General features: G+C 44.1%; 1 protein-coding gene across 1 annotated transcript in view; it reads right to left on the bottom strand.

Annotated features, from left to right (window-relative positions):
- Positions 1–8,725: 8,725 nt before the first annotated feature.
- LOC105514664 (zinc finger protein 701-like) overlaps positions 8,726–11,274 on the bottom strand; it is an 18,224-nt gene continuing 15,675 nt past the window's right edge. Inside the window, exon 4 of the mRNA XM_011946172.1 lies at positions 8,726–10,643. Within this exon, the coding sequence (XP_011801562.1) occupies positions 9,130–10,643 (1,514 nt within the window). The 3' untranslated portion in view covers positions 8,726–9,129. The remainder of the gene's footprint in view (positions 10,644–11,274) is intronic.

Below are 11,274 nucleotides of genomic sequence, written 5' to 3'. Positions count from 1 at the left end.
CTCGATCTCCTGACCTCGCGATCCGCCCGTCTCGGCCTCCCAAAGTGCTAGGATTACAGGCTTGAGCCACCGCGCCCGGCCAATTTATTTTATTTTGAGACGGAGTCTCGCTGTGTTGCCCAGGTTGAAACGCAGTGGCGCGATCTCAGCTCACTGCAACCTGCGCCTCCCGGGTTCAAGGGATTCTCCTGCCTCAACCTCCTGAGTAGCTGGGAGTAAGATTACAGGCGCCCGCCACCACACCGAGCTAATTTCTGTATTTTAGTCGAGACGAGGTTTCACCGTGTTGGCTACTCTGACCTCGAACTCCTGACCTCAGGTGATCATCCCACCTCGGCCTCCCAATGGGAGGCCGGTGCGGCTGGATCGCTTGAGCCCTGGAGTTGAAGACCAACCAGGGCAACAAGGCGAAAGCCCGTCTATAATCAAGAATACAAAAATTAGCGCGGTGTGGTGGCGCGCGGCTGTGGTCCCAACTACTTTGGAGGCTAAGGTGGGAGAATCCCTCTAGCCCAGGATGTTGACGATGCAGTGAGCTGTGATCCTGTCACCGCTCTCCCGCCTGGGCAACAGAGACCCAGCTCCAGTAAAAAAGAAGAAAAAGGAAACACATGGGTCCTGGGTTGGGGGGCAGGGAATCTAAGGCCAATTAACGTGAACTTTCCAAAACTAGGCCAAAAGGAAAAACCCCATCTTTCCATCCGGATTAACAAAGAATCAAAGGCTGCTCTCCCTACCGCCCTGCCCCTTCAACCACGTCTCAGATGGAAAGGGAAAGAGCCCAGGAGTGGCCAAGGCCAAGCACCGGCCACCCCTCCATCTGCATAGCGCACCCATCTGCATAGGGCATAGGGCATAGATAAGGGGTAGCCCACAGAGACCTCAAAAGAAATATTTTAACCCCCCAAAACTTTGTAAACAGGGCCCTGGAGACGCTCGCTCGGGCCCACTCCTCCCTGTGGAGTGCTCTCTTGATTGAATAAATTCCTGCTATCGCCGCTTCGTTCTTTTGTGACTTTGTGCGGGTTTTGTGTGTGTGTGTGTGTTTTTAATTTTGTGTTCAACAGCGAAGAACCTGGAAACCTCAAGCTCCAAGTCCGCCTTCCGGTAACAACAGGGACAGAATGGGATAAGACGGTTGCCTCCAAGAAGAGCACGTTTTCCAAGGGTTGGAATCGGGGAGCAGCAGGGCCCTGCACGAAGCGGGAGGTGGGGGGCGACGGCGCCTTCAGACCACGGTGGGGTCTGCAGGACCCCAGGACCAGGCAGAGAACGCGGCTTCCCCGGACTGGGGCTGCCGCGGTGCGCTCCAGGCGCGGACAAGAGCGAGGCTGAGAGGCGCCCAGGGCGGGAGTTCAGCTCGCGGGTGAGGACTTGAAACAGCGCGAGGCGTGAGGACGGGTCAGGAAGGGTTTTGCGAAGGAAATTTTCGCCATAGGTGGTGTCTTCACGCCCCCACGGCAGAAAGACCGGGGATGGGACCAGCCTCGGGGCGACTTTAGACCCAGAAGGAAGGGACTCACGGACTCCCACTTGGACGTCTCAACTTGCTCTGGGTTGAGAAAGTCGCGCCGGAATCTCCAGGTCTAGTGGGAACCCCACCTCCCTGGTACAGCAGCACCACAGAACTGGGAAGCGCAACGCCGCGGTGCAACCTTCAGCCCACGCCATCCGCTTCCGGGTCTGTGCCAATCAGCGCAGGACAGAAGCCAGACCTGGGCGGAACCCCCAGGAGGTGGACGGGGTATGATTGAGCAGGGGCCGAGGGAGAGTGACCAGGGGCCTGGCGCGGGAGAGAAGAGTCCTGGGTTGTGAGGGGTCCGCGGGGGCGGGAAGGGGGCGGGGCCTGAGCTTTTCTCCTTCTCGCTCCGGGCGCATCAGTTTTCCTGGTTTTGGAGACGAAACCCGCCAGTAAGGCTGGAGCAGCTCAGCAGTCATGGAGATAGTGCCTCTCTGAGAAGTCGAAGTGGGGCCGTAATGGGATCCAGGAAAGTTCCTTGCTATTGAAATTAATTTTACCAATTTAATTTCAAAGACTTTAAGTTGTCTAGGGCAGGAAGGCAAGCTAGAATGCGAAATGCAAAGGCTTCCCTGAGCGAAACGTACAATTTCATGCCGATGGCCCACAGAACAGAATAGAAATGCTCCTCCTTTCTATTCTGCATTTACTGGGGTGGGAGACTCTACCCTGTGCTCAGCTCCAGCGACTTCCCTAGGGCCACCCCATGGGGTGCGGAGCGGACGGCCCAGGCCTAGGAAGAGTGAGGTCACCACCTGCTGCTTAAACACAGCAGGGATGCGGGCGAGGTGGCGGGAGTCTGGGGTCCCAGCTACTCCGGAAGCAGGAGCAAGAAGATCGCTGAGCGCAGAGGTCCAGCCTGGCCAAAGACCCTCTACCCCAGAGCTCCCTCCTTCGTCTCAATAAGAAAAAAGGTGATTAGGCCGGGCGCGGTGGCTCAAGCCTGTAATCCCAGCACTTTGGGAGGCCGAGACGGGCGGATCACGAGGTCAGGAGATCGAGACCATCCTGGCTAACACGGTGAAACCCCGTCTCTACTAAAAATAAAAAAAAAAAAAAACTAGCCGGGCGAGGTGGCGGCGCCTGTAGTCCCAGCTACTCCGGAGGCTGAGGCAGGAGAATGGCGTAAACCCGGGAGGCGGAGCTTGCAGTGAGCTGAGATCCGGCCACTGCACTCCAGTCCGGGCGACAGAGCGAGACTCCGTCTCAAAAAAAAAAAAAAAAAAAAGCACTGACTTTGAAACAGTGCATATAAATTGCCCAGTTGTTCCTTACATTTGTTATTTCACGCTGCACTTAAAATGAATTATTCTTGTGGTGGAAAAGAGTCAAACTCAGTAAAATATTTTGAGAGATTTATTCTGAGCTAAATATGAATGACAATCAGGAGATCCTGAGAACATGTGCCCAAGGTAATGGGGAACAGCTTGTTCTTAGACATTTTAGGGAGGCATTAGACATCAATCAAACACATTTAAGAAATACATTGCTTTGGCTCAGAGAAGTGGGACAACTCAAAGCGGGTCTTCCAGGCTATAGGTAAATTGAAACATTTTCTGATTGACAATTGGTTGAATTTGTCTAAGTACCTGGGATCAGTAGCAGAAATGTTCAGGTTAAGATAGAAGATTGTGGAGACAAAGGTTGTTTTGAAGTCTTCTATTGGCTGCCCTTAGAGATAATAGATGACAAATGTTTTCTATTTAGACCTGTAAAAGGTGCTAGCTTCTTACTTAATCTCTTCAGGATTGGGAGGGCCTAGAAGAAAAAGATCTAGCTATGTTAACAGAGATTCTTTACAGATGCACATGTACCCATCACAAAGGACAGCTTTGCAGGACCATTTCAAAATATGGCAAAGAAACATGTTTTGGGGTAAAATATTTTGACTTTCTTTTTTGTGACATGTTATTCCAGAACCAGACTGGAAAGTAAGCCAGGATATATAGGACTAAATAAAACTATCTGATGAGTATTTATGGTTTGTAGGGCATAACTCCCCAGACTCCTCAGATAGGAATTTAGGCAAGATAAAAAAATCAGAGCTTAGTCCTCATTCTCAAATCCTTTTTTTTTTTTTAACATTTCTTCCTGCAATATATTTAAGCGATAAACGTTGACAACATATCAATAATTCCTAAATGTATTGTAATATTCACTTTACGTGCCTTCTGAAAATAAGTAGAAAATGTACTTTTTATCTTCAACTTGTAGTTTGTTTGTTTTTTTTCCCTAGAAACAGGACCTAGTTCTGTCACCCAGGATGGAATGCAGTGGCGGGAACGCTGCTCACTGCAACCTCAACCTCTGGGGCTCAAGCAATCCTCCCACTACACCTCCCAACTAGCTGGGGCCACAGGCCCTCACCACCAGGCCTGGATAATTTTTTAACATTTTGTAGAGTCAGGGTTCCACTATGAGGCTCAGGCTAGCCTTGAACTCCTGGACTCAAGCAGTCCTCCCACCTTTGCTTCCCAAAGTGCTGGGATTACAGGTGAACCACCACACCCATCCAATTGTAATCTAGTTTAGGCGTTTTCTTTATTCTTTCCTGAGTGTTCTATCACGTGTGAATAACAAAGGCTGTAAAATAGGCAGTCTTCAAACATTGGGATTTATTTTCATATAGAGAATAATTATGAGATATTACTAAGGATACATCCCAGTCAGGTTATTCTGTTTTACGTGGGCCCTGAAGAAAATATAATTAAATTACAGAATTGGCTGGGCGCAGTGCCTCCTGCCTGTAATCCCAGCACTTTGGCAAGCCTAGGTGAATGGATCACCCTGAGGTCAGGAGTTCGAGATCAGCCTGGCCAACACGGCGAAACCCCATCTGTACTAAAAATACAAAAATTAGCTGGGCATGGTGGCACGCGCCTGTAATCCCAGATACTCAAGAGGTTGAAGCAGGAGAATCACTTGAGCCCAGGCAGCGGAGGTTGCAGTGAGCTGAGATCTCACCACTGCACTCCAGCCTGGCCAACAGAGTGAGACTGCATCTCAAAAAAAGGAAAAAAAATTATAAACTTTTAAATCATCTCATTTCTACATGCAATAATTTTATGGCAATATCTGTAAGTTAACATGTACTATGTACTATATTTTTCACTCATATCCCTAGTTATCGAAGGTTTCATTTATCAAACACTAGTAATTAGCTAAAACATAATTACATTTAGGAAGAAATTAGCATATCTAAAATATTAGCAAGTTTAAAAAAGCATAATGTGGCCAGGCGTGGCAGCTCGTGCATGTTAATTCCAGCATGATGGGAGGCTAAAGCAGAGATAGTTAGTGGCCAAGAGTTGGAGGCCAGCCCAGGCAACATGGTGAAACCTCATCTTTATATTTTAAATATTGATTTATTCATTCATCTTGGAGATGGAGTTTTGTTCTTATTGCTTAGGCTGGAGTGCAATGGTGTGGTCTCGGCTGACCACAACCTCTGCCTCCTGGGTTCACGCGACTCTCCTGTCTCAGCCTCCCGACTAGCAGGTATTACAGGCATATGCCACCATGTCTGACTAATTCTCTACTTTTACTAGAGAAGGGGCATCTCTATGTTAGTCAGGCTGGTCTCGAACTCTCGATCTCAGGTGATCCGCCCCCTGAGGCCTCCCAAAGTGCTGGGATTAGAGGCCTGAGCCATCGTACCCAGCCTCTATGTAGCTTCTAAAAAAAATCCTTGTTGCTATCTTGTTTAGGAATAAAATTGGAGGAAGGTTTGTCTGACACTGTTCCCAGCTTGACTTTTCTCTTTGACTTAGTAATTTTTAAGTTTCTTTCACAAGCTTCTGACAAACATAATGCTTTGACACACTGATAGTGCTTTGTATAGATTTTCCAAAACAGTAAAGTCCAAGGGTCTGTCATGAACTGGGTTAGCGGAGGCGAGAAGATTCCCAGAAGACTCCTGGTCTCAAGCAAACCTCACACCTCAGCCTCCCAATGTGTGATGAACACAGGTGTGATCCACTGAACCCAGTGGAGTTTCCATCTCAAAAAAAAAAAAACAAAAAGCAATACAGGAATTAAGGTACTCTATGGAATTACATCATTTGACTTTTTTTTTGGAAATGAAAAGTCTGACGTATTTATTACTGAACCCAGTCAACCAACGTGTTCATAGCAGATTCAGAGAGAAAAAAATGTATTCCCAATAAAACATGTCCCACTCTTCAGAAAGTGGTGACATTTTCTGCTTGATATGGTAACGTGATTGTAATGCTCAGACAGCATAAATATGTGTGCCACCTCATGTGCAATTCCTTACAGACCCAGCTTGGTTCTTCTCCAATGTCTCCTTTAAAAGTTGTGCCTGATTTTATTACCAGTTTTCATCTGAATCCACTGGGGAATGGAACGATTTTGCTTTTTTTCTTGGCCAGGAATCGCTTAATCCTGAAAGTCTTATGAGAAGATATGGCTAGAAGTGGAGTCAAGTACACACCATGATGGCGGAGAAAGGAAGAGAAGGCGCTTGATATTTATTATTATTATTATTATGAGAGAAAGTCATTCTTGTTGCCCAGGCTGGAGTGCAATGGCATCATCTCGGTTCACTGCAACTTCCGCCTCCTGGGTTCAAGCGATTCTCCCACCTCAGCCTTCCGAGGAGCTGGGATTACAGGTGCCTGCCACCATACCTAGCTAATTTTTGTATTTTTAGTAGAGATGGCACTTCACCATGTTAACCAGCCTGTTCTCAACCTCTTGACTATTGTTTCTGCTGTTAGCTATCGGTCCTCTTCATTGCAGCACAAACAAGATTGTTGTTTTCTGTGAAACTGATGTGGATGGTCTGCCTGCTGTTCCATACATAACCTTCAACATTGTCTTCTCACAACTCAAAATGAGTTATCCATTTACAAACTGTTGATTTCTTTTGGGCATCGTCCCCATAACCTTTTCATAAAGCATCAATGATATCGTTATTCGTCTACCCAAACTTTACCATAAGTATTTTTTTTTTGAGACAAGATGGAGAGCAGTGGCAAGATCACAGTTCACTGCAGCCTCGACCTCCCAGGCTCATGCCATCCTTGGGCTGCAGACTCCACAGTAGCTTGCCCTGCAGGTATGTGCCACCATGCCCAGCGAATTTTTGTGTTTTTTGTATAGAAGGGATTTCACCATGTTGCCCAGGCTGGTCCTGAATTCCCAGGCTCACGTGACACACCTGTCGCGGCCTCTGAAAGTGCTGGGATTAGAGATCTGAGACACTGCATCTGGTCTCATCGTAAATTTGATGTTTCTTCTTATTTCAATTTTAGTAGAATTTATATTGCTTTGATAAGAGTCTCTATTCAAGCTCATGCCTTATCCTTCTTAGTGCCTCAAACTATAGCCTGTTCAGACATGTTATAACAGATTTGTACCAGTTTATTTTGGTGCAAAAACTGGGAAATTCATGCACAATTTTCTCATAATACGTATTTTTCCATGAGCTTCTTGAAGACCTCTTGTACTAGAAAACTGTATTCAAGAGGATATATAAAAGGATTGTAGATATGTAAGTGCCATTTACTTCTGACATCCAAGAATGGTTCAACATATTCAAACAAATCAATGTGATATATCACTTGAACAGAATGACAGATGAAAACTACATCATCTCAATAGATGGAGATAAATCATTTCACAAAATTCAACGTCTGATCATCATAGAATCTTAAAACAGCTGGGTGCGGTGGCTCACACCTGTAATCCCGGCACTTTCGGAAGCCAAGGTGGGTGGATAACAAGGTCAGGAGATCGAGACCATCCTGGCTAACATGGTGAAACCCCATCTCTACTAAAAATACAAAAAATTAGCCAGGCGTGGTGGTGCGCGCCTGTAGTTCCAGCTACTCGGAGGCTGAGGCAGGAGAATGGCGTGAACCCGGGAGGCGGAGCTTGCAGTGAGCCGAGATCGCGCCACTGCACTCCAGCCTGGGCGACAAAGCGAGACTCCGTCTCAAAAAAAAAGAAAAAAAAAGAAATCTTAAACAAAATAGAGAAGGAAATTTACCTCACCAATAGAAAGACCATTCATGAAGTGACCAACGTGGAAATAACCATAACCAAGCAGGGAAAACGGAATGCTTTTCCTGTAGGATCTCAAATGATGCAAGAATGCTCTCACTTTTTCTGTTCAATAAATACAGGCTGTCCTAGCCAGAGCAATGAAATAGCAAAAGAAATGAAATGCCTCGAAATCAGAAAAAAGTAAAATTATATTTGTTTGCAGATGACATCTTCTGTGTAGAAAATCACAGAGTCAAAGTACTACTGAGACTAATAAACACATCAGTAGATTTGCACAATACAATATCAACACCAAACATTAGCTGAATTTTCGTACATTAACAATAAACAATTTTTTTTTTTTTGGTTGAGACGGAGTCTCGCTCTGTCGCCCAGGCTGGAGTGCAGTGGCCGGATCTCAGCTCACTGCAAGCTCCGCCTCCCGGGTTTACGCCATTCTCCTGCCTCAGCCTCCCAAGTAGCTGGGACTACAGGCGCCCGCTACCTCGCCCAGCTAGTTTTTTGTATTTTTAGTAGAGACGGGGTTTCACCGTGTTAGCCAGGATGGTCTCGATCTCCTGACCTCGTGATCCGCCCGTCTCGGCCTCCCAAAGTGCTGGGATTACAGGCTTGAGCCACCGCGCCCGGCCAACAATAAACAATTTTAAATGAAAATTTAAAAACACTTTCATTTGCTAGAGAACTTAAAGTAAGAAATACCTAGGAATAAACAGAAAGAAGTGAGAAATTCATACACTGACATTTACAAACATTGATCGAAAAGATTAAAAACATATATAAACATACAACCCATATTGATGTTTTGGAAAAATTAATATTGTTAAATGTTTATGTAACCCAATGTGATTTAGATTCAACATGACATCCATAAAAATCCCTATCAGTTTTTGTTGAAGAAACAAAAAAACAGGCTGGGAAAATGGCTCACATCTGTTGGCCAGGCTGCTCTCAAACTCCTGACCTCAAGTGATCTACTCAACTTGGCCTCCCAAAGTGCTGGGATTACAGGTGTGAGCCACTGCACCTGGCCTAATCCTCTGAGCATAAACACTTTAATCTCAATTAATGCTTGAACTCAATGTTAAGTCAACTCAAACTCAAGTCAATGCTGATTTGAATCTAATGTCAATTAATGGTTGATGGTTTGCTATACTCAGTGCATTTGGAACTATTACCTCAAAAATGAATTTCCTGATGTCCTGCAAGGAGTGACCTCAGACTAAAGACCTTGCCTCACATATGACACTTGTAAGATCTCTGTCCAGTACGGATTCTCTGATGTGTAATGGGGCATGAACGTGAAATAAAGGCTTTGACACAATCATCACACTTGTGAGGTTTCTTTCCTGTATGACTTCTCCTATGTTTTGCATAAGATGAAACTTGACTGAAGACCTTACCACAATCATCACATTTGTAAGGTTTCTCTCCAGTATGAGTTCGCTGATAAACTGCAAGGTAAGAATGATGCCTGAAAAACTTGCCACATTTATAACACTTGTAAGATCTCACTTCATTATGGTTCTCCAATGATTTGCAATGGTTGTAGCGTTACTGAAGACTTTGCGACAATCATTACATTAGTAAAGTTTCCCTACAGCATGGATCGCTTGATGGTGAATAAGTGTTGATTGGCCATATAAGGCTTTGCCACACTCATTACACTTGTACGGTTTCTCTCCAATGTGAATTCCAGTATGTTGTGCCAGGTGAGAATCATACCTGAATGCCTTGTCACAAACCTTACATTTGTATGGTTTCTCTCCAGTATGAACTGTCCTATGTATTTCAAGGAGTGACTTGAAATTAAAAACTTTGTCACATTCTTCACATTTGTAAGGTTTTTCTCCAGTATGAAGTCTATGATGACGTGCAAGGTTTGATTTTCGATTAAAAACCTTGCCACAATCATTACACTTGTAAGGTTTCTCTCCAGTATGAAGTCTATGATGATATGCAAGACTTGATTTGTGATTAAAACTTTTGCCACATTCATTACACTTGTAACGTTTCTCTCCAGTATGAATGACCTTATGCATTACAAGAGATGAATTTTGAACGAAGGTCTTGCCACAGTCATTACACTTGTAAGGTTTCTCTCCAGTGTGAATTATAATATGTTGTGCCAGGTGTGAATCACGTCCAAAAGCCTTGTCACAAATCTTACATTTGTATGGTTTCTCTCCAGTATGAATTCTGCTATGTCTTTCAAGGTGTGATTTGCGACTAAAAACTTTCTCACATTCTTCACATTTGTAAGGTTTCTCTCCAGTATGAAGTCTATGATGACGTGCAAGGTGTGCTTTCTGATTAAAAACCTTGCCACATTCATTACACTTGAAAGGTTTCTCTCCAGTATGAATTGCCTTGTGAATTACAAGGGACGACGTGTAACTGAAGGTCTTGCCACACTCATTACACTTGTAAGGTTTCTCACCAGTGTGACATCTACTATGGCATGCAAGGTATCGCTTCTGATTAAAGACCTTGCCACATACATCACATTTATATTGTTTCTCTCCTAAATGGATTATCTGACGTTTTTTTAACAGTGAGCTACAATTAAAGGCTTTGTCACTCTCATTACATTGGAAAGATTTTTCTCTCATGTGTACCTCCTGTTTTTGTGTGAGTAATGAAGAATGCAGGAAATTATTCCCATACTTATTAGAAATATGAGTTTTAGGAATACAAGAAATTCTTTGGGATGTTGAAACTGAGGAAGCATCATTGATAGACTTCTCAACTTGATTATCAATTTCCCCTTTGCTCTGAAATACATGCAGTTCAGGCAGATGCAAATGAAAGCTTGATCCAACCTGATCTTTAATAGGCTTGTTTCCAGCATGCCTTTGATCATGTCGGTCTGTACTACCAGCCAACTTTTTGATTTCTGTCATGAGTGCTTCATGGCCATTTCTTTCATCTTCTTGCCACTGAAACTCAAAGTCCTGAAAATCTTTCTCAATTTCCTGGAGGGAAAAATCTCCAATGTGATGACTTGCTTGTCTTTGCAATGTCCCAGTGTGGATCACTTCCGTATTGCCTTGCCCTGTTGATGAGAACTTCCTTGTCATGCATTTGGAAGAGATAGCTACAAAATATAAACACCAATAGGTTTCCAATTAAGTGCAGATGGTAAATAACACTGAAATGTGTAAATAGGACACAAATAACAATACTTATTTTGAAATTCCCAAACATGATCTTCAAAGTTTAGGGACACAAAAGAACTAAGATTCTTTAATAAATAAAGGGCAATTACATGTCCTTCGAATCATTTCTACGGAAGCCTATTCCCAATATCGTGACAAAACACTGACGGGGTACAAACATGTGTAAGCCTGAAGTAAGGAGTGTTTTTCCAGTGTGACCCTAAAGTGTACCACAATTTGCAAAAAAAAAAAATTACTATCACATCAAAGAAGGAAAAAATATATATTCTTTATATTTACAGCATATTCAGAGTATACAAATAAGTGCTAATGGACCGGACAACGTACTATATTGGTAAATAATCCACAACAAGCTCTTGTAACAATAATCAAAATCAATGGAAATTCTGTATTGTCAAACAATCATAGCACTGAAAAGGTAAGAAAAGATTACAAAAATTAGCCAGGCATGGCGGCCCGCACCTGTAGTCCCAGCCACGTGAGAGGCTGAGGCACAAGAATTGCCAAGAGGCAAAAGCTGCAGTGAGTCAATATCACGCCATTGCACTC

The sequence above is a fragment of the Colobus angolensis genome, unplaced genomic scaffold (genome assembly GCF_000951035.1).
Source record: "Colobus angolensis palliatus isolate OR3802 unplaced genomic scaffold, Cang.pa_1.0 Scaffold25, whole genome shotgun sequence".
NCBI classification, from domain to species: Eukaryota; Metazoa; Chordata; class Mammalia; order Primates; family Cercopithecidae; genus Colobus; species Colobus angolensis.
Note: the sequence above shows the minus strand (reverse complement) of the source record. Positions and strands in the feature narration are given on the sequence as shown.